We start from the raw sequence: 27,712 nt of genomic DNA, 5'->3' as shown, positions 1-27,712 counted from the left end.
GAGATTTATCAAGCTCCGTAGTAGATTTTTTTTTGCGTACAAAAGCCACACGTACGACTTTTCTATACATGCTGCGACTTTTTGATTTTTGCTTATTCTAAAGCACGTTTCTGAAATCTGCTCACATACTATTTTTTTTTCTTTGCAGTGGTCATGTATTTATCAAATGGGATAGACGCTATTTATGAAGAAAAAAAAGTTGTATCTCCATTTAAAAGTCGCATATGTATTCCAGGTCCAACCTGGCTTACAGAAAGTGCATACGTCTCCAGAGATGGAAATTAACACCCACCTTAACAACTGTTACTACGTTAAGGTTAATTATCGAAAAAATTAATGATATAACTAATAACTATTAATTTTAAGGTTGAAAATACACACTGCACACCTTGTTAATTTTAGGACACGTACATGCTGGTGTACCCACTACATTTTTAAATGAATGTTGTGTTAAAATAGAATAGGCACAAAATAATTGTGTAAGAATTTTTACAGATTACGTAAATAACCTATATGTGGCACTAAAATTTTTCCTTAAAAAAAGAAACATCCATAGTAATACAGCTTCATGCACATTTTGGGGTGGGTAACGTATCGAGACGTTTTTTTTTGTGGCTTCACTATTGTTTATGTGCCTGTTGGGGCTGCGATGTCTTCCTTCCTGATGTAAACTCTGGCCTCAGCGCAGTGACGCAAGACTCTGCCCACCAACGTCACAAAATGCGGGCTCAAAATTAAACAAAAAAGCTTCCAGAGTACGGATATTCATGGTGCGGCATAGTATGTTTTGAATATTTTTTTATTTCTGAGGAGGGTGGATGGGTTGTTGTGGGATAGTTGGAGTGCAGCTATTTAGTGCCAGGCAGGCCAGTCAGGGTGTCACCCAATGCGGAACGCCCCCCCCCCCCCCCCCCCCCGTGTCACTCTCTTGCAACACTACTGGTGATAAAGGGTAGATAATGAACTTCGGCTATTAACATTAGGGAAAACTTTTCTGCTTTAAAAAATGCTTTTGTAAGCGGGTTTCCCAGGTTTTGCTTACATGCAATTTATTTATCAAGGTCGTTTCGCTAAATAGGTTGCATGTAAGCAAAAGTAAGTTAAAAATATTTGTCATATAAAAGCCAAATGTTTTAAAAGAATGATAAATCTCCTTCATAGTTGCAATACAATATTCCTTGTATAATAAAAGTGTAATGTCCGTTTATTTGTTTTTGTATTTTTCTGTTTAGGTGTGTATTCACACACTAGTTTGTTCTGAGCAGTTTGCTATTCTTCCTGGATTGGAAATGGTTAATGCTCCGAACCAATGAGATCTTCAGTGTTTCTATTTTAACCAGGGTTCTCCTGCATTCTGGTGCTGGTTATTTTGTGCAATAATGCTACTATGATGTCTGTTTGTGCAATACTCCGACTATGTCTGCTTGAGCATTTACCTTGTATTTATCTTTAGATTGTATATGAGTTTTAGCCATGGTTAAATAGTCTTGTTTATTGTAGATTTTAGTCTGTTACATTTGTTGGTTTTAGGATTGGTATGTCCGTTCTGCTTAGTCTGTGTTCACACTGTGTTAGTCTTGCTTGCTACCTGTGCTCTTTATATAACAATTCCTGTTTGGTATCCTGGAGTCTATTTAGACTCATCTGGTTCTGGTCTAGAGTTTCATATATTATATTTCTGTTTCCTACTGGATCAGCATCCTGATCATTCGGTGGAGTGTGGCCCAATGGCCAGTAGTCTATTTGGCTTTATTATAATGGCTACTCCTTTTGTGGAGTGGGGTGTCCAGTTTGTTAGTTCTGTGTCCCAGTGTGAACAGTGTTCTATGTTACCTGATCAGTTTAGTGTTCTAGCTTTCAGTTCTTCAGCTTATCCCCTGCAATTCCTGGTTTCTGCTGTATACTCGTACCATGCCTAGTCTTGTTCATTTATCCATGTCTGCTGTTTATCTGGATTCTGGTTTGTTAACTGTTTGTTTATACACTATATTCTGTCCATTTAGTATTTGTATCCTGTCTGGTTTATGTGTTCTGGTTGTCTAGTAGTTATTCCCGTTCTGTTTCTGGCCTGTGACCGACTATGTATATTATTTGTTTTTATGCCACTGCACTGTAGCACAGGGCGGAACCGGCTCCAAGTTGTCGATTCACCGCTTAGGGTGTATGGGCAAGTAGGCAGGGAGAGTGTCACTAGGGACAGCTTAGGGCTCACTCTCCCTGTCCCCCCAGTCAGTCATGACAGAAAGTTTGTACAATTTTCCAATATACTATCAGGTTCTTATGGTATCCAAGATTAATGCCATTTAACTTTGGCTCATAACAAGACACAGCTGTCTTATACAAATATACTGTACATACTGTACTTTACCAGTGTGTCCATCTTATTACCAGGGCAGATGTTTATCCACAGCAGTTTCTGTCGAATTATGGTAGGTAGAGATCTTAGAAACTTTGAGAAGTTGATACAGAAAGTATATTGGGAAATAATAAAACCTTTCCATATACCATAAAAAAATATTATTTCTTGGATCATACTTTAAATAATACAGCAAACTGAACACACCCTTAGGGGAAAGGTGCAACCAGCCCTCTAGCAGCTGTACCTAATTCGGTGCACGAATCGGGGTGAGCCACTCCACCTTGTAATACTTGTTAACATTCAAGTACTTATTCAAGTAAAAGGTTTTTCTGTATTTATCCAAAGTAAAATTCTAACAGGACATCAGTGTAGACAGGATAAAAATCTGATGCGTTTCAGCCAGTTACATAAACTCATGTCTACACTGATGTCCTGTAAATATTTTACTTTGGATTAAAAAGAAAAACCTTTTACCTGAATATTGGTGCTGGAGACATCCGCTCTTTCTACACTTTAAATAATAGATTGTATTCAGTATGGCTCTGTATGGCTCCTACCTCCATTAATGCCTGTGAACTATATGTTATTGTTTCTTTCATATAGTTCCTATAGAAAAGAATTCTAAAAGCAATGTCATCATTTTATTACTAAATACTAAAACTGACCACATCTTCAGGCTTGGCACCTTCTGTTCCCCATTGATGACAAGCTCCATCATACCCAGCTGCCACTGGAACAAATTTAGCCCCTGCTGCAGATCCACATAGACATAGGGGCAATAGGAGCAGAGCCACTGTCAAGAAATAATAAAGAAATATCTATGTGAGCAACAGGTTCTGCAATGGATAATGGATATTTTTATTTAGATCAACATATTGTACGGGAGAATTTGAGGCATAATTAACCCCATAAAGAACTCACATTTTCAAAAACTTATAAGTGCCAGATCGGGAGGGGTCTGACCGCTGGGAGCCCCCCCCCCCCCCAAATCTCCCGCACTGCGCTTCACTCTCTTCGTGGAAAGAGCGGTGTTGACTACAGCATTAAGCGGCGGCCGACATGCCCCCTCCATGCAGATCTTTGGCAGAGCCAGAGATTGCTGATTTGCAGCGCTTCATGGGGGAGGCGTGTCCTCATGCCCACAATGAAATAAACAATCAAGCTTGACTGAGCAGAATATATGTATATACGGGGTATTCAGGTAAAATTACTCTAGTGTATATGGCTGATACATACTGTCTACAGTTTAAGTGTTTGTCGTTTGCATCTGTAAAACAAATCATGGGATGTGACAAACTCTTCTAGTCTTACTCTGCTACATTTGACAACTATTGTATATTTAGAGGTGAGATAAATGCGGGCTACTTACACAGAAGCATTAAAAATCCCAGAACCATCAGACCAATTGCTGCGGGACCAAGGGATACATTCCTGCCTGTGAATTTTGAAGCATCACAAGATCCAGCAGCAGTGCACTCACAGGCTTGTATAACAATATTGAATGGATTTGGACAAGTAACACCGTTATTGTCCCTAATGGTTACTTGCACAGAATAATTACGAGCAGTAACAGAAGGGCCTCCAACCAAAGTTACAGCTGTGTCTAAAATACAAAAAGGTTCAGTCAGTTTTTTATAACTTATAAAAAATATTAAATAGTTTTTAGTAATCACAATAGTAATAATAATATTTATTTGTAATATTTAAAATGCTTCTTTAGTAATTAAGCAAAAGAAAAATCAGCATTATTATCTATCTATCTATGCATTACAGTAGCACACTGCTAGCACACAGCTATATATGAAATATGACATGTTTAACTTAGCAATACTGCTATGGTGAAAAATAGAGGTTCTTAGCTTACCATTTGGCCAAATAGTGTGTACCATCCCATCTATCTATCTATCTATCTACATTAACTTTCTAAGTATTCCACCCATCCATTCATTCATCTTTTTATCCATACAGTACATACTTACATATCTATCTATTAGCAATGGAATATACAGTATCTATCTACATGCAGTGCCATTCTATTGCAATCATTCATCTACTTATAGAGAACATACCTACATATTTAGCAATCTAACTGTTAGCAATGGAATATATAGTACAGATGATATTTAAAATCTTGAAAAATATAGAGAAGACAACAGTCATTTTTATTCAAGTTATGTATAACTTATGATTCTTGTCTAGTATTTACCATTAAGTCGTCTGACAGTCCAGTCAGGATTTTGCGCAATAGTTATTGTGTAAGGGGGACTTGGTGGGGTTTCAACTGCGTTGATAATAACTTCCTTCTTATCCAAACATGCCACACGTGGTTCTGATGAAATTATAGGACAGACTTGGGTTTGATTTCTTCCAGGCATTATTACATTGACATCAGCACTTCCTGTTGGTAGGCTAGGATCACCTGCACAAAATAAATCGGTAAAATAAGACATCTGCTTTTTACACATAATGAGAATAATCATAAGGAGCAGTTATAGCCTTACTTCCATCTCCAGCAAGGATTACTGCAGTGAAGTTTTGACCACCGTTAGGGCCAGTGCTACTGCCATTGGCTTTTGCAATATTTTGAATCATTTCATAAGTCATTTTGATCTCTCCAGTTGTAGAATCAATTATAAACCACTTGCTGGATTCCTTATCCAATGAATACCTATTGAGATTGAAAGTATTAACAATAGTACAGAGTAAACTGCCTAACTATAACAAGTAAATGTGTATTGTATCACAACTAGGACGTAAGTAAAAGAAATGTCGTTCTTATCAAAACTCAGATCAGAGGTCAACCAAGTGTCACCCATAACCGGAGCATGAATTAAACTAAGAGGGACTGTTCATAGTAAATCTGGTCCTTTAGAGAGATAGACACTCTTTTTAAGCACTCTCTCTTGTTGGAAGTTTTGAATTAGTGACTTTCCTGTATTATTTTAATATGTCCCAAAATGGAATTTGACAATAGGTTTTCCATACTTGACCACCCTAGTAATGTTATGTGTGTTGATATATATGGAACAGAGCTTAATACATTTTGTTAGAGATCCTGTTTTCTAGTGAGCTTTTTTTTAAGCATGTACAGTATGCACAACTTCAGACTTGCAGGCCAGGTCAGACTTGCAGGCTTATTTTTATGGACCTGGCCTTTCTACCAGTTCTTTCTATTCCAAGGTTTGAACCATAATGGGAGTCGACCTGCAGTAACTCAGCACCACCACTACACAAAGAACTGTGCACGGCTTCTGGCTTTTATTGTGTATTTTACAGAACTTTGGCTCTCCTGAACAGCTGATTGACATTGGTACAAGTTGTCAGCCCCCCTGATCAGTGATTGATGGCCTATCCTGATATTAGCCCATTAAATGAGTAGTCTAGCGAAAAATAACTTATCCCCTATCCAAGGATAAGGGGAAAAGTTATAGATCGCGGAGGGTCCGAGCACTGGGTCCCCCCGCGATCTCCTGCACGGGTTCCCAGCATTTTGATGGAAGCTGACGTCTGACCCCCACAGAAAGCCGCGTCCGGCAAACCCCTCCATGTATCTCTATGGGGTACATGGAGGGGTGTGTTGGCCAGCACTCCGTGCGGGGGTCGGCACACCCCCTTCCAGCCGACTGCTGGGACCCATGCAGGAGATCACGGGGGGTCCCAGTGCTCAGCTTGGGTTGGTGGTAAGTTATTTTTCACCAGACAATTCCTGATGATGATTTCAGCCTGGGAAAGCCCTTAAAGGGGTACTTCACCAAAAAACATCTAATCCCCTATAAGATGCCTGATTGCGGGGGTCCCACTATGGATCTCTGGGCCGGCAGCAGCAGCGTCCAGAACACGGAAGCTTGGAGCTTCTGCATTCGTGATGCCACGCCCCCTTCATTCATGTCTGTTGGAGGGGGTTGGCGGCTAGTACTTAGCCATCACGCCTCCTCCCATAGATATGAATGGAAGGGGCATTGCGGCTGTAGTTACCAGTCATCAAGCATGGAATGGACTGACTGGGGTGCTGTGCTGGGGTGCGGATTAGTGCGGATTTTCAGCTGCTTATTTTCTACAGGTTTTTTTCTGTTGCTTATTTTTGCTGGTAAGTCAATGATAAAATAAGCAGCAGAAAATAAAAAGCAGCAGATCAGCTGCAGAAAATCCGCACAAAAATCCGCTCATGTAAACGAACCCTAATGGTGTATTCACATGTGCAGTATCCTGCACATATTTGATGCACAGGATTTGAAGCTGCAGATTTTATGCTGCAGAGTTTAATGTATAGTACATTCCGAAGCCTCTCTGATTCTTTTACATATCTTTATACTTCATATTAAGCATTTGTACAGTGAATTATGCAACTTACACAACGTTTGTGGCTGGTCCTCCAGTCTCTACATCCATAGCTACAATTTTTGCCAATACATAATTTATCATCTGTTCTGCTGATAATCCTGATGGGATCTGCACATTATAGGTGGAGGGAACAAATACAGGTCCTTCTCTTACATTCTGTACTTGAACATTTACATTAGTCACTTTTGCTTGGTATTCAGACATGACAGACCAATGGAAAGCAGCCCGGTTGGTTACAAGAAAAGCTAGATTGGCTGACCTCATTGCTTCATAATCCAATGCCTATAGACGCAAACAAGCGAAAACATACAATTAGAAGGTCAAACAAATATCCTCTATATCATTTATTATTAGGGCTTTATTTCCTAGAATAAAAGTCACCGTGGTCCTCATTTAGTAAGCTAAAATCCACTAGTTTTTGTCGGGTTTTTCCAAGTTATTTTGGTTCATATTGTCTGAGACATGTGTCTATACACACATTTAATGATCCATTTATGCACCTTTTATACACAACATTTATGTGAGAATGCTTTTTCAGTCTCTGGCAAATTTACCTTGTGCAAGTTCAGTGAGTATTTCCACAATGAATGTCTTGCTAATATTGTTCAAGTATACAGCAATATTCTAGTGTACTATGGCCCTATAGTGTTAATCTCTGTGTTTGTAGAGTCTGGAGAAACTGTGAAAAGTTATGAGATGATTCCTAATGTTGTATAGGCAAAAATACTTGCTTTGCAAATTTGAATGACTGCACCAGACATAACATGATCCCTATTAATGGAAGCCCATAGATTCTGGGTAGGCCATTAATATTACAACGCTGGGGATCTGTATCCAAGCACCCCTGCCATTCAGTTACTTGAAAGGGCTAAAGTGCTGCAGCTTTAATGTCTACTGCTGAATGTCCTTTCCATTGTCTTATTTTTAGTAGTGACAGCATTGTCCTATTCATGTGAATGGTACAACACTGCAATACCTTCCACTGCTTCTACTAAAAATAGATGGAAAGGAAAAGCAGCAGTAAATGGTAAAGAGGATGTCATGCTCACTTGTATCTGAAAATGGAGGTGACAGCGCTCCGTGGTGTGATAAAAGAGGATTGTGTGGAAATTAAAAAACATGAAAGTCGCTCACCTGATAAAGTTGTGTACCCACATACACAACACTGGTGAGGGTGTGATATAGAAGTGTCCGCAGCCCTCCGGTCAGTAATGGTAATCGGGAGAGAAAAGCTTCAAGAGAGATGCCTGCTCAACTTGTGTCCTGCGCCACATTGAGCCGGTGTCTCTCTTGAAGCTTTTCTCTCCTGATGCTCACTTGTAGTCAGATTGGGCACTAGTAGTCAGATTCTCGCTGATCTAATATTGGTGGCCTATCTAAAGGATAATCCATCAATTGTAAAAGCCTGGATAAGCTCTTTAAGTAAAAAAAGGTTTTTACAATAAAGTTAGGAGAAACAGATAAAGGCATTCCACAATATCCCTGAAAGATGCCACTAACCGGACCAATATTTATCATATTTACTCAACATTTACCTTGACAACTCTCAAAACACCTTCATTGGTCTGAGCGTCCGTTTCAATGACGAACCATCCTCCATCATTTCCTGATATTATCTCAAATACTGCAATCCAGTTATCAGAGAACATTTCATCTGCATCAAAAACTTTCATCCTTAAGTCTGATAAACCAACCATGTTTTCCTTGATTTGAACTGAGTACTGAAAAAGTAAAAAAGAAATGTTTCATAGAGCAGAAATGTGTGACCATTATTTTTTTCACTCATTAGAGCCAGAAACTGATACATGTTCTTTTTGTCTAATATGTTTATATATTTTTTATTTTATTATTAGTACATTATAATGGGGCAGCCCTCTTTCTTGAGCTGTTTACAGCATTTAGTTATATGCTTTACAGCAAGTCTCATCTCCAGACCCTATTTTTAATATGGGGCATGTTTGTAAGCATGCTTTGTGACCTGTGCAGTGGTCATTCTACAGGGGAGATGCTATTGTCTTCTCTGTATACTGTTGTGATCTTTAACTATAATACTGTACAGATCACATTCCAAAAGCCTTTTCCTTATAATCACATACAGAACAGGAAGTGCCAGATTAGTTTTAGGTTTAGTGGTGAGAATTCATTCTGCAAGGTTTCAGGATTATTTTTAAATGAATTAAAATTAGAAAAGCCACCACAAAAAATTCTTAAAAACATATGTTTATCATAAAAACGTAATTTAAATAATAGTTAATTTTCTGATACTTTTTTTTTTTTTTAAATAGCTGTGTAGAAGCTTTATCTTGTCTATGTCCAGATAACTTTTCACAATGAAAAACTTAGAAGGAGGGCCCAATAGCAAAGTACAAAATGACCCCCATGTTATGATGCTTGTTTTTTCTTGGGGAAGATATTGCTGCCTAAGGCTATGTTTCCACTTGGTTTTTTTTCTGGCAGTTTTTGGAAAACTGCCACTGCATTTTTTAAGCCAAAGCCAGAAATGTATTCAAAAGGAATAGGACATGTAAAGGAAGGACTTATATTTCTCCTCCCATATGGATCCACTTCTGACTTTGGCTCAAAAACTGCAGTGACAGTTTTCCAAAAACTGCCAGAAAAAAAAAAAGTGGAAACTTAGCCTAAAAGCTAAGGAAATTCTTAGGAGGCTGGAACTCCTCTTGCCATGGACCTCATAAAAGCTGCATGATCTGCCTCTATAGTGTATAATGTATATCTGATATCCACAATCCCCAATGAAAGTTTACATTTTTATTCAATGGAAATCCACTTTTCTTGCACTGATTTCCTGCACTGTGTGTCCTAAAGCATGGATGAGGTTAGAAGAGGTAAGATGTTTAGCTGTGCTAAAATAGAGCAGTTAAGCACCAACCATAGTCACATTATTTACATTAGATTTGAAGGGGGGCATGCATACATAAAACTAGTTTGATGGTTGAACAACTGTGTGATAAACGATTGTTTTGAATACACAATCACACACATTTTAGTCTACATTGGCCAGTACAGTTATTGAACCTGACCATGCATAGTCAATGGGTGAAAAATGAACGACCTCTCTGGGAATGTTTTGGAAACATTCTGAGAATATACTTTCCTGAAAGATCATTAATGGACAAAAGTTTGTAATTAATTTAACATCTGAAAATGTCAAACATGGCTGACTTCTTTCCAGATAATGTCTGTCACCAGTTGGCTAAAGGATTGATTGTAAAATTTCCCAGCAGAAACTATTGTTTTGGTCGAACTTTTAAAACATAAAGTATAATAAATCATTTAGTGACATATAGCGCACATATATATATATATATATATATATATATATATATATATATTCATATATACAATTTTAATCAGTAGATTCTTGAAGTAGTTTTTGAAGTATTGATAATGATTTCTTTATTTACATGATATTTACATACATTATTGTGCTGTATACTCACAGAATCAAACTCAAGCATGGGGAAGTTGTCATTCACATCTAAAATTCTGATGTCGGCACCACATTGTCCTGACAGTCCTCCAGCAGCTCCATTCAAGTCAGATCCACTAACCACAAGGCTATAACCACTTACTGACTAAAATAGAAAAACATCACTACAATAAGTGCTATTCAGAACAGACTTTGCAGTAGCATATATAGCAAGACCTACTTTTATAAAGCATTATTATTTTTATATTGGCTTGTGTGAACCCATTTGCAGCATTTAAAGGGCACTCCCGTGCTCCAGCGTTCTGAACATTTTGTTCAGAACGCTTGGAATGGGTGGGTGTAATCGTGAAGTCACGGTCACGCCCCCACCCCCATGTTGACCCTCACACCCCCTCCATAGACATGAAGTGACGTCATGTTGGGGCGTGACCGTGACGTCACGAGTCCGACCACTGCCATTGGAACCCGGTGTTTGTTTAGAATGCTGGTGTGAGGTGCAGAACTGCGTCCTATGCAATCCTGTGTTTGCCCCTCCCCTCAACATACAGCGAGGGGAGGGGAAGGCAGAGCTCTGCACCTCTCTCAGCTCCGTACACAGTTCCCTCCTCGCCCTCCCTCAGGAGGAGAGGAGGGACGTAGATTTTCACAACCCCACTCCTGGACGTAGATTTTGAATGCTGGGAAAATCTAGGTCCAGGGGGCTGTGCGAGTCGGGCTGCGCACCACCCTCAGGGGGAGAGGGATTCCCACAGCCCCGCCCCTGGACGTAAATTTTCACAGGGTGAGAGGGATTCCCACAGCCCCGCTCCTGGATGAAAATTTTCACAGGGGGGGAGGGATTCTCACAGCCCTGCTCCTGGACATAATTTTTCACGCACCTTCCTCAGGAGGAGAGGGATTCTCACAGCCCCGCTCGCACAGCTGTCAAAATCTACATTCAGCAGCGGAGCTGTGAGAGGCAAAGAGGGAACTGTGTACGGGCTGTCACTAAACACAGCACCCTGTGCAAGTCTACGTCATCCCCATGTCCAGCCCATGCGAGCCTGCGTTTTGTCCTCCCCCTGTCCAGCCCGTGCAAACCTGTGTTCTCCGAATGCAGGCGGAGCTGAGGGAGGGGAGATGAGGGAGGCATCTATGTCCTCACTCCCCCTGCTCTGCCTTCGCTCAGCCCTCCCCCCGGCTCTAGCTTCGGAGAGCTGAGGGGAGGGGCAGACGCAGACTTGCATGGGATGCAAGTTTGCACCTCACATCGGGTGCTGCGGCAGATCTCGGGGGCCCCAGCTCATCGTCCATGGCCAATATTGGAGATAACTATAATCTTAGAAATTAACCACTCAGATTCTTTGGTCAATAACAACTGTGGGGTATGCTTGAAAAACAAGTGTGATCCATTGAGTTCCCACTTTGCAATTTACAGCACTCTTGGAATTTTTTCTTTTATTTTCTGCCCTATTTTTATCTAGTTAAAGCAAATAACAGCGCCATTGTTTTCTGGTGGCTTTATTCATCAATTTGAAACCTAGTTTCGGTCCTTCAGTCAGTGGAGCGGAATTTACTTTCTATATGCAAATGTGAATATTATAGGAATGAATACAGACACTGACTTCTGGTCCAGACAGAAGACAGTATACGTTTCAGATAGTTATTATGCAGGTCATATGATCAAACATAAAAACTGAAACCAAGCTGGGAATTCATAAATAAATCCCATAGTAAGAAAACCGACAGCTCTACTATTTATTTCATCTATATTACTTATGAATCTGACAATAAAACATTTTTCAGTTTGTCTTCGGTGCCAGATACCACCGAACACCTTGATAGGTCCTGTAGAGATCATGTCTTGCTGGCTTTTTGGCACAAGTTAGGGCTAATAGAACATTAGGCAGGGGGATTTAAAGGCTGATAAGTTTATATTTAGTCATCTTTTTATCATCATCACCTCATCTCCTCTTTATCATCATCCCCTCTTCACAAAGTTGGCTGTAAGACAGCTCACTGCAGCAGGGTCCTCCCCCCACAGCCCTGTTTCCAGTAGAGAGCCTACCACCTTGTGTAAGCCCTACCCCACAATGATTTATCAGTCAGAAATGGAATAGCTCAAATAGATTAAATAAATAAATAAATAAATAAAATGTACCTGTGTTCTAGGCAAGATTTGTACAGAACATTCTGCAGACTGACTAACACAGGGTCCAGAGGTATCTCTGGTTTACTTTATAACTATCACTCACTTCTAGGTTTAATGTTCCTTTAAGAGTTAACGATTCAAAAACCTACCTCTCTGTCCAGAGAACTAGACATGGTAAAAACTTGACCAGTATACTGGTTCATAATGAACATTGCAGGATCACTTGGAGTCTGTGATAATATTCTGTAAGCAATTTGAGAATTTACTGTATTTTCTTCATCTGCATCAGTTGCGAGGATTTGCATAACTAGAGTATCTAAAATACACAAAATAAAAAAATCAAGATCGAAGTATGAGCTTCATTTAAGATTCAAGACTGACTAATTACAACAACTGTGGCCTGAAAAGAATTCCACCGGCTGTGACCTGGTCTATTTTCTTCTATTCATAAAACCATAGCAGAGATTAGCTTCATTGCCCTTTCTTCCCATTTTCTGTATTCTCCACCCATTTGCTAAATTTATACAGTTTAATGTGCATGTTCACATCACCCATGAATAAATGGATAAGGGACTGGAGACAACTAGAACAGTCCACAAATCACTCACAGAACATGCCTTCTTGATATGTATGCCCTTGTATTGTCTTGTATTTCTCAATCCCAAATAATTTAGAACATACTTCACTTACTTGCTCTGCTATTTTCTTCTATGGAACCCATAAAAACACTCTGGGAGAATATTGGTGGATTGTCATTGATGTCCAAGATCCTCACCCGCAACTGTAGCGGCTTCTCTACCTCTACACCGGAACCTGTTACAGCATGGACTGTAATCTAGAATAAACATCAAAACAGTACAATAAAAGTGATGAATGATAATGTTTTAAAACTATTGATTTGATACAAGAAATAAGGAAGTGGTAAAGATTTGAACAAGAAACATCTATAAGATATTTAGTCCCTAATATAAATGAAGTGTTACTCCAACGCCTGGCATTTAAAAAACAAAACAAAAAACAAACATTGCAATGTGCATTATGTCATGTAACTTACAAACAAAATTGATATCTCTTCACGATCCACAATAACTCCAGAAACATTTAGGTATCCAGTTATAGGGTCTATTTTAAAAAGCCCAAAAGGGGGCTGATCCACTCCTTGTCCAGTCACGTGATACCGTACAATACCCTTTTTCACCTGAATGTCAGAATGGACCTGTCAACAAGAAGATAAGGTACATAATGAAGTAAATGGGTTTCCAACTGCCCACAGGTAGACTACTATTATACTAGTATATCATTTTTTGTAGAATGCCCCTAGATAGAAGAGCACATCTGCCAGCCCTTATTGCAGAAGCCACTATAGAAGAGTTTTGTACATATGCAGTAGATGGAGGCTATCTGCTGTGTGATTTTTTCTGGCTGAAACCTGCCTAAATGTTCTGAATCATTTTTGACCGTGTCTCTACTATTGATATAGAAAACTTTAAACCCTGTTCCTTATATAAAACAGAAAATGAGAAAAAAATGTTCTGCCTTAAACAGTGGGAAAAATCAATACTGGGAAGAATTTAAGCTCTTACCTTTGCTAGTGGATTTCTGTATGTGTTGTCTTCTCCTTCTCTTAAATTCACTGGGGGCACTATCCATTCACGCTTTTGACGTTTATGATGGTAATCTTCCCATGATATTTTGCCTTTTCCATCTTTTCCTTTGTTTAACTGCAACATCATGTTTTTTTTTTTAGAAAATAAATGTAGCTTACAGATAAATACAATAAATGTAGATATTGTTCCATTAATTGGTAAATAGAAATCTCCATGTGTTAAATTCTTATTCATGATTAAAACGCCAGTCTCCTCACAGTATCGGGTTGTGTGCTTGGGTGTGTGTGTATGTGTGTCTGTTAGGTCTCGGATGCAACCTTCCTTCCTACTGGCGAATGTTTTTGTATACTTTGAATCCCTGTCACTGTGCTAGAGTCAGTCTCTGGGACCTGCGGAGGCTGTTAATTGTGTTTGACATTGTCTCAGCTTACTGGTGAAGTTTGTTACTTAAAATGCCAAAATTAAATAAATACTTATAAATGTTTTAAAAAAAAAAGCATATGAATTTGTCTAGCTGTTTAAATTTTGCCTACTCTGATACAATGTGAACAGTGCTGATAAAAAAATATATATATATATATATATTATAGATTACCTGGACTTTCCAGTGGCAGCTGCATTGTAAACATATCTGGAAAATAAAAATGACTTTGGTTACTACAAGAATGGTAAGCGTTCAGGTGACCAACGCTTATACTTGAACCCATTACTCACATTTTACATTGTCTCCCTATAGAAACAGTCTATACATGTGCACTATGAAAACTTAAAACAGGAAACTATGAAGAGCAGATTTCCTTGAAAGGACTGAACTGAAAACAACTGGCACGAAAGGGAAGTTATGGCATCTAATTCTTTAAAGGGGTATTCCGGGCAAAAACATCTTATCCCCTATCCAGCGGCAGCCCCCCCCCCCCCCCCGCGATCTCCCTGCTATGCGTAGCTGCGTCTGCAGTTCCGGAAACCGCCGGGCTTCCGAGACGGGGACGGGACGTCACGCCACGCCCCCTCCATTAATTTCTATGGGAGGGGGCGTAACGGCCGCAACGCCCCCTCCCATAGGACCCCCCTTTCCCAAGATATACCCTTTAAGTCATTTTTTTTTGTATAAGCTAGGTTTACACACATCTCTATCCAACAAAACCAGTTTCACATCTTTTGAGCTTGGTACGGTAAAAACAAACAAACTGCTGTTTCCAGAATGGAGTTTTATTTTAGAAAATGGTGTCAGTCATGATGATGATGATGTGCACTGGTAGAAAAAGTTTTTAAGCATGTCAGATCGGTTTTCTGGCAGATTAGAAAGACTTCAATCATATTGATAGGCCATTAACATACAACAATTAAGATTGATATTGAACTGATTAAATAGGAATTTGACAGAATACAGCAGTGCGGAGGACATTATAGAGCTTGACTGAGCAGTCTAATATTTAAAATTAGCCCTGCAATTAGATCCTATACTCACAAGCTCTGTGTAGAATCTTTACAATCTCTGTTTGCTTTTGGCTTGTTTAATTATTCCCCTCCCACATCCATCCTTGCCCCTCCCCTCCCCATAGACTTGTATAGGCAGCATGTAATGTGATCCCTTAGTGAGCCGCTAATTAATCTGGCCTCTCAGGATGGACTTGAGCTATTTTTCAAGTAAATGAGGGATTTATATGGGGGATTGAGGGGAAGAGGAGCCTCTGATAGGATATATCTATATATATAAAACTCAACGTGTGTGTGTGTGTGTATGTATGTATGTGTGTATGTTCCACAAAAACTTCCAAACGGCTAAAGATATTAACTTGAAACTTGGCACACATGTTACTTATATGTCAACAACAAACATAGGATAGGTGATTTAACCCTTACTCACCCCCATTTGACAGGGGCGGGGTTTATGTTTAAAGTCCCATACAAGTCTATGGGAAATAAATGTTACTGCATAACTTACAAACGGCTGGAGATATTTCCATAATACTTGGTCACATGTTACTTATATGTCCACTTAAAATATAGCATGGTTAATTTAACCCTTAACTACCTCAGTTTGTGAGGGTCAGGGTTTTTGTTTAAAGTCCCATGCAAATCAATGGGAAATGTATGTTCTCACATAACTTCCGTATGGCTGGAGATATTTCAATACCTGGTACACATATTAAGGGTCGGGATATGAGGATGGGATAGTAGGATGGGATAGGAGGATGGGATAGGAGGACGGGATAGGAGGACTGGTATAGGAGGATGGGATAGGAAGTCGGTATAGGAGGTCGAGATAGGAGGAAGGGATGGTCGGGATAGGAGGTCGAGTTAGGAGGCCGGGATATGAGGACGGAATAGGAGGTGGAGATAGGAGGACGGGATAGGAGGACAGGATGGTCGGGATAGGACGTCAAGATAGGAGGTCGGCATAGGAGGTGGAGATAGGAGGTCGGGATAGGAGGTGGAGATAGGAGGACGGGATAGGGGGTTGAGATAGGAGGACGGGATAGGTGGTTGGGATAGGAGGTGGAAATAGGAGGACGGGATAGGGGGTTGAGATATGAGGATGGGATAGGAGGACGGGATAGGAGGTCGAGTTAGGAGGAAGGGATAGGAGGTCGGGAAAGAAGGACGGGATAGGAGATCAAGATAGGAGGTCGGAATAGGCGGTTGAGATAGGAGGATGGGATAGGAGGACGGGATAGGAGGTGGAGATAGGAGGTCGGGATAGGAGGACAGGATAGGAGGTCAGGATAGGAGGTCGAGATAGGAGGACGGGATAGGAGGTTGGGATATGAGGACGGGATATGGGGTTGGGATATGACAACAATATATGGGGATGGGATATGAAGTCAAAAGCTTCCTCCTTTGTTGATTTTCCTCCCCAACATATATATATATATATATTACAACATTTCTTATATTAGCATGTACTATTGATTGATGCAGTTTGTTGAAAGGACAGTGAACATTTAAGTGATCTCCTATATAAGAATTTTACTGTTTAGAGACCATTTCTTTTTGCTGTAAATATCACTTTGGAAGCTCCATTTGACAGGCATATCAACATATTAAGATCGACAAGGAAAGGATAAACATATTGCAGCCTAACTGTCACGATGCCGGCTGGCAGGAGGTGGATCCTCTGTGCCAGAGAGGGATTGGCGTGGACCGTGCTAGTGGACCGGTTCTAAGTCACTACTGGTTTTCACCAGAGCCCGCCGCAAAGCGGGATGGTCTTGCTGCGGCGGTAGTGACCAGGTCGTATCCACTAGCAACGGCTCAACCTCTCTGACTGCTGAAGATAGGCGCGGTACAAGGGAGTAGACAGAAGCAAGGTCGGACGTAGCAGAAGGTCGGGGCAGGCAGCAAGGATCGTAGTCAGAAGGTAATAGCAGGAGGTCAAGTACACAGTAAGGACAACACAGTAACGCTTTCACTAGGCTCTAAGGCAACAAGATCCGGCCAGGGAGTGCAAGGGAGGAGATCAGATATAGCCAGGGAGCAGGTGGAAGCCAATTAAGCTAATTGGGCCAGGCACCAATCATTGGTGCACTGGCCCTTTAAGTCTCAGGGAGCTGGCGCGCGCGCGTCCTAGAGAGCGGAGCCGCGAGCGCCAGCACATGACAGCAGGGGACGGGAACGGGTAAGTGACCTGGGATGCGATTCGCGAGCGGGCGCGTCCCGCTGTGCGAATCGCATCCCCGACGGCCATGACAGTGCAGCGGGACCGTCCGGGGCGCTGCGGAGAGAGAGACGCCGTAAGCGCTCTGGGGAGGAGCGGGGACCCGGAGCGCTAGGCGTAACACTAACTATAAATAAGAAATAAGTCACTAGAAATAGGTGGCCCAGATTTATTGATCTGTCTGAAACAAAGATTATCTGATTTTGCCCATAAAAATCAATCACAGCTCAGCTTTCAAATGTAAGCTGAGCTGTGATTGGTTGTTATGAGCAAACCCAGATATTTTTGATTTCAGGCATATTGATAAATCTGGGCCACTGGGTCTAAAAAGAGACTAGTATTGATCTCTGCAAGAGGATGTAACAAAAGCAGCAAAAATAGTTCTTACAAAATGTAATAACCAAAGCCGAAGAGTTTGTATTACTGGTGGAGAGGAAAGCTACACCCTTGAAATGCAGGCATTAGTTTCCATTAAATATATGCGCAGATCTTTTCATGTAAATGTTTTCTCTTTATCTTCTTTGTAGAGATAAGCGAACCAAACTTGCCACGCCCCCTCCCATAGACTTGCATTGAGGGGGCAGGGTGTGACATCACGAGGGGCGGGGCTATGATGTCACAAGCTCCCGGTGCCGGCTCTAAGCATTCGGAACATTTTGTTACAAATACTGAGCAGTAGAGTACCCCTTTAAAGTTCGGTTTGGCTAGAACTCGAACTTGGGGCAGTTTGGGGAGTGGAATCTACAAAAATGACATCAGCCACATGGCAGAATGGAGAGGAGAAAGAATCACATGATCTAACAATGCCTTTTAAACTTCTCTTCCAGCCAATCAGGACGCAGTATAGGGGTGATGTCAAAGCCACTATAAAAGCCTATGCACATGTGCCAGTTTTTTATTCTGTTTTACACTTTGTGAAAAAGCCACATGGAGGGTTTTGTGTCACTTTTGGGCACTTTTTTGATGCCAATCCTGTTTTTATGCCCAAAAATTAAATTATTTTTCACAGCATGTAAAAAGCCACTGCTTCTTTCCACACCAACGGGTACCATCTGTTTATCCATAGTAATTCATTTTGCCATTGCAAATACAAATTTACTTTGCTCTATATATACAGCTCAGAAGTACATAGATACATTCCTCGGTGACCTAACATGTTATGCAGGGCTATTGGGGCTCTTACACAATGTTCTACACACATTTGTGGGCTATTGGGGAAGCACAGGTTCAGATAGAACTAGTTTGGTCATAACCAGAACTTTTTCCAAGAGTTTGGTGACCGGCAGAACCGAACTTTTGAAAAGGTCATTTATCTCAATTCGCTTTCCCGCTCTTCTCTACCTCCTCATCCTCCGAGTTCTCACCCTCTTTGCTCTGCTCTCTCTCCCTCTTTCTCCTCCTCCCCCTCTCCTGTACTTACTTTGAATTCCTGTGTTGTGCAATAGATAATAACTATAATTAAAGATCTGATATAAAAAGTCAAACAACAAGAAGTTTCTGTACTATCTATTAGTCCTTTCTTTGCAGTGTTGGACAGTAAAAGCAATTCTATGTCTATCCTTCAAGTGGGAAAGTTCTACAACATCATCCTCTTAAGTGAGATGTTCCATTATCACATGTTATTGCCGATTTGTCTGTTTGCACATAGGATATATATTTTTTAAATTCTGCAAAAAGATTAGTTAATAAATAAAGTGTTAAACGGACAGATCTTAACCTTTATGACCTTATGGCTATGTCAGATGGTTCACCAATTGTAAAGGTTTATGGCAAACATGAAGTTGCTGTAGAATACAATCAAAAAATACAGAACTTTTTTTTTCAATCACTTTCATTTTCCATAAACACTGTATAGTATACAGATGTCGTGCACATATGACAATGTTAGCAAGTTTAAACTGTGCATTTTTGAACACTAAGTACTGCAATGGGAACACTGACAATAAGGGTTAAGGAGAGATTGCTCACAGGTAAAAAGCTTTTGGTTGGGCACAAACACAGATCTCATTAGCGAAAAGTAATCCGCGCCCTGTTTTATGAATCATACTTTAGATAAGTGCCAGAGGCATATATCTCGCACACCACCCATTTTTACCAGCTGTACATTTGTGAGTCAAAACCTTTAAGCCATCGCCTGCCTGCTTGAAAGTGGAGGGTGTGGAAGGAGCTGCAAAGGAGGAATAACAATCTAGTAATTATGACTTGTTTTGTTACCAAATGCAGCCCACATCATAGTTTGGTGCCGCAATAAATACTACTTATGTGGGGCATTTGTCCGCTGGAAATTGTGAGTTTCTATGTGGCACTATATTAGGCACTATATTATCAGGATAGGAGGGATTGAATAAAATACCACTACAGAGTAGACACTAAAACAATAGATTGCAGATCCATTATTATTCCTGTTAATTGAGGACTTTACTACTGGGTCACTCTGGACTGTACACGTTATCTGGATATACAATATTATTTACTTGTTTGATAAAAAATGTTTTTAAAATTCATTGTAAGGATATGTTCACACAGAGGAAATTTCACTGAATTTTTTTCTCAGTGGATCTGTGCTACCGGGAATCGAAAATAAGCGCCAAAATGGCTTGTGGAAATTCTGAGCTGGATCTCTGTAGCGTAAACCTTGGCTTATGTTTCAAATTTCATTCATATAATCCTTTCTGTCTAGATTTGAGGACTCCTCTGCTTGCACTGTGGTAAGACAGTAGGTCAAGCAATAAAAAGATAATATAGATGAGAAAAAAAACCTTACTCCACTTTGAGTCAAACAGTTTGGGAAATGTGTCTTTCTCCATTTCTAACTATGACCTGGACATTGTTCCACATGGTTATCAGGGATTGAATGTTATACCAATTGGTCACTAAGGAAAGAAAAAATGGGCTAGTGTCACCAGGAATTGGTCACCAGGTCAGCCAATGCTATCCTATTATACTAACTAGAATATTAAACACATGGCAGAATTTCCACCTCAAATTAAAGCCCATAGACTTCTATGGAATTCTGCACTCCCATTCACACTTCTGAATATCCGCTTGCAGAATTCCGCCTCAAATTTAAAACCCATAGAAGTCTATGGGATTCCGCACTTGCATCTTGCATTCACACTTCTGAATTTCCACTTGCCGTGTGAATAGAGCCTAAGTGGCTGTACAATTTGTCATCCTATGGTTTGTAAAGTGGCCTGAGTGGGAACTCAGCCTGTAAGTCAGGGGATTGGTGGTAAATGCTGGGGCAAAGACAAAAGGTCCCTGGTAGTGGAACTAATAAGACAGACCATCCCAATACATATCGGGAGAGTAGTGTCCACATGTGACATATGAATGTACGGTATGTAGAATATACTGGAGCTAGGCTACTTGTGCATGCTAATAGAAGTGGATACCTACTCGTTTCCCGATATCACTCATAGATAAACAATGACAAAAAACAATATATATAGCCAACAGACGAAAGAGAGTATAAACCATGTTGTATGCAGAGGTTCAGCAACCAAGTCTAAGAGCTGTTAATGTGGAAGGTCACTGGTATGTATAAAAAGCACCTATCAAGATGAAGAAAGAAGAATCTGCTATTCATGTAATCCAGTCATTTTGACCCTCGCAGGCTTCCATAGTGATGTTACAACCCGGAGCCCGACTTTTTAACAGCACTGCTTGGTCGAGATGCCACGGCAGTCTCCACACACAGCGTGCTGCCCTAACAGAGGACTAAGAACTGCTGTGACAGCACTGAATCCCATTTCTGTATCCGATCTGTTGACACATGAATAGCAGATACTTCTTTCTCCATCTGGGAACACTATCCACATTCAGAGATGCTTCTTATACATACCAGCAGTGACCTTCCACATTAACGGCTATTAAACTTGGCTGATTTAACCTCTGCATACCAGACTGTTAATACTCTCCCTCCCCCATCTTGTGCTGTTGGCTATATATAACAAACCTGTGCCATATCAACTTTGGGCTGACATTGTTGACTGGAGAGACATTGAGATTGATATTGTTCTGTGTAAAGCACTGAGACCGTTGTACTAATGTGTGGCTGCATTGCAAGTTAAAGCAGTTCCCTTGAGGAATAGTATTCTTTGCTGGCAAATTTGTCAACTGAATGTGAGCAGTTTTAATCTGAGAACTAGTGTCATACACATTGCTATGTTCACTGCTGAGGGTAATAGAGAGTTAGTTGGCAGAGTTAGTTGACTTTTCATTAATGTGGCTCTATGGAAATGCTGGGCCTTCCAATATGGAGTGGCTGGTGTAACCCTGTGGTATTTACTAGAAGGGACATGTTAAGGGTAAGGGATAGCTGACAATCACTAAGGACACTAACTTTCAGTGGACCACCAGTGAATTAATGTTCCAATACTGAAATGGGGGGTTGCTCAGGAATAGCTTCCCTTTTAGTCATCTCCAGACTATAAGTTTCTTTTACATATCCAACCTCTGATAACTTAATACTGAGTGTTATTTATGGGCCACATTTAAGGACTACTCAGTTACTGCTGGCTCTTAAACATTACTAATGCACTTTAATATAGAAATATCTATTGTAACTAATTGGATTTTTAATAGTTTTTTTAATTTATAAAACATACATTTATTATATATTCTTTTGATGATATGATCAGGGTTCTCAGTCAGGCCTCGTTCACATTACCGTCGGACTCTGCTATTCAGAGTTCCATCAGCAATCCGGCCAGAAGGAAGGGAGTTTAGTGGAGAAAAAAATGGTGCAAGCACTATTTTTTCTCCACTAAATTCCTGTAAAATTACCGGATACTGACGGACGCCATGCAAGTGAATGGGGTCTGTTGGGACCCGATAGTAGCCGACCTGTTTTAGGTTCTAATCGGCTAAAAAAAAAAAAGAAGAGCCAATCTGACCCATTAACAGGTCAGATGCGAACAGCAATGTGAACCTAGCCTTAGTTTCACTGCTAGAAAATACCTGATATAATTGAAACGGACACAAGTTCTCATGACTTTGTGCTAAACCTTCTTTTATTGGCATTGTGCTTTCATCAGTGATCAATTACAAGGGAGTCTGATGAATGGTGAGTAACATTTGGTTTCCACCCACCACTCCCTTCATCACAATGAATAGTTAGTTATAGTATTGCTTTTCAACAAGTAGGTTGGCTACAAGTATGTGTACTGGTGCAGTCATTCTTATGATATCATTCGACTGATTTGTTATATGAAACTCAAAATATACATTTCTATATAAAAAAAAAAAGTCAATGCCCTTTTCTTACTGGCTTGCTAGGTAGGTTCTAGCAAGCCAGGAAGTATTAGACCCCAAGACAAAATAAAGGCATAACTGTGCGGTGAGACACTTTACAAAACATTGGACACTCTGTCGGACAGTCATTTTGTCCATGGGCATGAATTAACGGGTATGGAGGCCCAGGTGCTATTAATCACCATAGTTTAAAATGGAAATGGAGATGAAATGGAGCAGGGAAAAGACATTGACGGTTTCATGTCTTTTAACTTATTGCTACTTAGGTTTGTCAGGATCGAGAGTAGCACCAATTTAGATTTTACTGTTGAGCCCCAGTTTAAATAGCAATTATACTGGAAATGATACAAAAAACTTGTATTTTAGATATGTATATTTTTATTATTATTATTATTATTATTATTATAGTTTTTTGTTAGTTTTAATCCCCCTTCCACTTTTACATTCTCTGTTGTAAAGATTACGAGGAATCTGGATAATTCCTACAATAAGGTGCTTGATATCATTCTTGATTTTGCTAAGCATTAAAAAGAAGGCAAATGCGCTTACATGTGAAAATACTGTACTATTAGGTGTATATTTCTCTCTCCTCCCTTAGTTATCTATACTGACAATACTGGATTGTCTAGACCAGCTGCCATTTGGGATTACCAAGGTGATAGTTTGCTCTATCTCAGTGCTGGTTACTCCTTTGCCAATAAAGTTTATTCATCTATGTTTTAACCCCTTAGGGACTTAGACTATTTTCACCTTAAAGGGGTACTCCGGTGGAAAACGTTTTTTTTTTTTTAAATCAACTGGTGCCAGAAAGTTTAAACGATTTGTAAATTACTTCTATTAAAAATATCTTACTCCTTCCAGTACTTATTAGCTGATGAATACTACAGAGAAAAATATTTTGTTTTTGGAACACAGTGCTCTCTGCTGACATCTCTGTCCATTTTAGAAACTGTCCAGGGCAGCATATGTTTTCTTTGGAGATTTTCTCCTACTCTGGACAGTTCTTAAAATGGACAGAGGTGTCAGCAGAGAGCACTGTGGTCATGATGTCAGCAGAGAGCTCTGTGTTCCAAAAACAAAATAATTTCCTCTGTAGTATTCAGCAGCTAATAAGTACTGGAAGGATTAAGATTTTTAAAAAGAAGTAATTTACCAATCTGTTTAACTTTCTGGCACCAGTTGATTAAAAAAAAAAGTTTTCCACCGGAGTACCCCTTTAAGGACTAAGCAAATGTTCTTTTTTTGCATTTTTGCTTTTTCCTCCTTCTCTTCTAAAAATCATAACGCATTAAATTTTGCACCTACAGACCCATATAAGGGCTTGTTTTTTGCGTCACCAATTGTCCTTTGCAATAACATTACTTATTTTATAATATAGCCTGCGGCGAAACAAAAAAAAAAATATTTGTGGGATGAAATAAAAAAAATGCCATTTTGTAAATTTTGGAGGCTCCCGTTTCTACACAGTGCAATGTTTGGTAAAAATGACAACTTATCTTTATTTTGTTGCTCCATACAGTTACAAGGATACCCAATTTATATAGTTTTTATTTTATTTTAATACTTAAAAAATTATAAACTACATAGTTTAAAATTGGCATTTTCTGACCCCTATAACTTTTTAATTTTTTCGTGTACTGGTTGGTGTGAGGGCTCATTTTTTATGAGCACCATTTAGTTTTTATCAGCACCATTTTTGTTTTGATGTGACTTTTTGATCGCTTTTTATTAATATTTTTATGATATATGAAGTGACCAGAAATGCACAATTTTAGACTTTGGTATTTTTTTACGTGTACGTCATCGACCGTGTGGTTTAGCTAACCTAATATTTTAGTAGTTCGGACATTTATACACACGGCGGTACCACATATGATTATTTTTATTCTTTATTACATTATTTTATTAAAAAATGGGAAAAGGGGGGATTTAAAATTTTAATAGGGAATGGGTTAATGAACTTTTATTTAATTTTTTTTTACACTTTTTTTTTTTTAGGGGGCTAACACATGCAATCTTCCGGAGCAGTAAATCGCTGATCGGACAACAGAGAGGCAGGTGAGGACCCTCCCATCGTCCAATAAGCTGATCAGGACATCGCAATTTTGTCGCGATAGTCCCGATCAGCTCTGGTGAGCTGCCAGGATTCTTTTACTTTCATTTTAGACACCATGTTCAACTTTGATTGCGGTGTCTAAAGGGTTAATGTCGGACATCGGCCCGATCGGCTGTGCCTGGCATTAGCCGTGGGTCCTGGCTGCCCGTAGCAACCGTGACCCACCGGGTTTAACCCGTTCTCTACTGGTGAGAACGGTTTAAACCCGTAATACCGGAGTACTTAAGGATCGGGGATGCAGGGCGTATGCATACGCCCTGCGCCCCCAAGAGGTTAAAATAGCCATTAAAGGGATTGTCCATTAAGCAGAAAAGGTATTTATTTCCTATTCTGCTCCCTGGCACTCGCTTTAACCCTCTCCACATCTCAGAAGTATACCTTCCAAGACAAGAGGAGGCAGGTACCAGTTGCGGTTATTGTCCTTAAAGGGATTGTTATTGCCCGCAGTTATTGCCCTTAAAGGGATTGTCCATAAAGCAGAAAAGGTATTTATTTCCAGTTCTGCTCCCTGGCACTAACTTCAACCTTCTCCACATCTCATAAGTATACCTTCCAAGACAAGAGGAACAGTCACGGTTATTGTTGGAATTACTGCCATGTTTTAAATTAATGTGTGCACTGATGGACGCTTTCCCATTGACTTACATTATTAGATAAAAAAAGAACATATTTAAACATATTTTTCAATACACTTGGCTAAATAAAACGTAAAAGGCCAACATGCTGATTGCTGTGACAAATGCTTCTTAAAGGATAAGTATCATGAAGAAAAGCTTATCCCCTATGTGAAGGATAGGGAATAAGTTTTAGATTGTGGGAGCACTAGGGCTCTATGAGAGAGTAGGCAATCTTCGGCTCTCTCATAGAGCTTTATGGAGGGGGCGTGGCGTCCTCCACTTTAGGCGGGGGTCGTTACGCACTCCTGTGCTGTAGAATCGGGGCTCCAAACAGGAGATCGCGGGGGGGGGGGGGGGGGGGGGCAGCACTCGGACCCCCCGTGATCTAAAACTTGTCCCCTATCCTTCGAATACGGGATACATTTTTCTTCATGATACCTATCCTTTAATAAAAAAAAATAAACCTCTCTCTTTCTCAATACGGTGTATATATATTTACAAGGTGATTCAAAATGGATGATACACAATAGCCTTGGTATTCCATAACACCATTTTACCTATACACTACAAATGTTCAAATTGATTTCCATTGGTGACATGGCAGATGTCTAGGTTTTAGACCAGTTTTGTCCAGACACGTGCCATTATATTCTTGGATATGGACTCCACAGTTTCAGTAATTTATTGTCTAAGGTTGTTCAGATCCTGTAGCTGGGGGCAGAGTCCATGATGTAACTTCACAAAAAATAAGGATCTGGCAATCCTAGAGGCCAGCACAACCATGGTAAATTGTTGCTTCTGTTGTGGCTGATCCAAGTTCTGGTAGTATTTCATTCAGGTATCAGCGGACCGTGAAATGGGAGTGTGGAGGTGACCATTCTGTTGATTGGCTATGTTTGTCAGATCTTTCTCTGTCTGTGACATATGCCATTCCTTTACCATATCCACTAGGAGTGGCCAGTGACAGTATCCTGTAGACTTTGCACCTGTTCATTGTAAAGGACACATCTACTTTGGTTGAGTTGTGTGTTCTAACACTCAAAAAGCTTTGTCTTTCTTTGATGTCACACTATGTAAGCACATCTCAAAACTAGTACTTAACAATAAACACTTTGCTGTTGCTATGAGCAACTAAGTCAGTTTTGCTTTGATTTTCAGTCACTGACCATTTTACGTTCCTTTAACCACGGACCTTTACTTCAGGCAACATCCTTTTTATATCATATATAACTGTTACGCCGAGCGCTCCGGGTCCCCGCTCCTCCCCGGAGCGCTCGCTACACTTCCCTCACTGCAGCGCCCCGGTCGGTTCCACGGACCCGGGGCGCTGCGTTACCACCTCCGGCCGGGATGCGATTCGCGATGCGGGTAGCGCCCGCTCGCGATGCGCACCCCGGCTCCCGTACCTTACTCGCTCCCCGTCAGTTCTGTCCCGGCGCGCGCGGCCCCGCTCCCTAGGGCGCGCGCGCGCCGGGTCTTTGCGATTTAAAGGGCCACTGCACCGCTGATTGGTGCAGTGGTTCCAATTAGTGTTTACACCTGTGCACTTCCCTATATCACCTCACTTCCCCTTCACTCCCTCGCCGGATCTTGTTGCCCTAGTGCCAGTGAAAGCGTTCCTTGTGTGTTCCTTGCCTGTGATTCCAGACCTTCTGCCGTTGCCCCTGACTACGATCCTTGCTGCCTGCCCCGACCTTCTGCTACGTCCGACCTTGCTTCTGTCTACTCCCTTGTACCGCGCCTATCTTCAGCAGCCAGAGAGGTTGAGCCGTTGCTAGGGGATACGACCTGGTCACTACCGCCGCAGCAAGACCATCCCGCTTTGCGGCGGGCTCTGGTGAAAACCAGTAGTGACTTAGAACCGATCCTCTAGCACGGTCCACGCCAATCCCTCTCTGGCACAGAGGATCCACTACCTGCCAGCCGGCATCGTGACAGTAGATCCGGCCATGGATCCCGCTGAAGTTCCTCTGCCAGTTGTCGCTGACCTCACCACGGTGGTCGCCCAGCAGTCACAACAGATTGCGCAACAAGGCCAACAGCTGTCTCAACTGACTGTTATGCTACAACAGTTACTACCACAGCTCCAGCAATCATCTCCTCCGCCAGCTCCTGTACCTCCTCCGCAGCGAGTGGCCGCTTCTGGAATACGACTATCCTTGCCGGATAAATTTGA

The 27,712-nt window shown here is 40.7% G+C and overlaps 1 protein-coding gene across 1 annotated transcript in view; it reads right to left on the bottom strand.

The window, feature by feature from the left end:
- The window catches only part of DSG4 (desmoglein 4), a 51,760-nt gene that overhangs the window by 11,271 nt on the left and 12,777 nt on the right, over nt 1-27,712 (bottom strand). Inside the window, exons 2-13 of the mRNA XM_056523006.1 lie at nt 14,485-14,520; nt 13,866-14,003; nt 13,337-13,498; nt 12,973-13,117; nt 12,432-12,598; nt 10,162-10,296; nt 8,236-8,421; nt 6,711-6,982; nt 4,861-5,027; nt 4,566-4,778; nt 3,729-3,962; nt 3,025-3,152 (exon numbers count right to left, since the gene is read on the bottom strand). Of these exons, the coding sequence (XP_056378981.1) occupies nt 3,025-3,152; nt 3,729-3,962; nt 4,566-4,778; nt 4,861-5,027; nt 6,711-6,982; nt 8,236-8,421; nt 10,162-10,296; nt 12,432-12,598; nt 12,973-13,117; nt 13,337-13,498; nt 13,866-14,003; nt 14,485-14,520 (1,983 nt within the window). The remainder of the gene's footprint in view (nt 1-3,024; nt 3,153-3,728; nt 3,963-4,565; nt 4,779-4,860; nt 5,028-6,710; nt 6,983-8,235; nt 8,422-10,161; nt 10,297-12,431; nt 12,599-12,972; nt 13,118-13,336; nt 13,499-13,865; nt 14,004-14,484; nt 14,521-27,712) is intronic.

The sequence above is a fragment of the Hyla sarda genome, chromosome 5 (genome assembly GCF_029499605.1).
Source record: "Hyla sarda isolate aHylSar1 chromosome 5, aHylSar1.hap1, whole genome shotgun sequence".
Taxonomy (NCBI): Eukaryota; Metazoa; Chordata; class Amphibia; order Anura; family Hylidae; genus Hyla; species Hyla sarda.
Note: the sequence above shows the minus strand (reverse complement) of the source record. Positions and strands in the feature narration are given on the sequence as shown.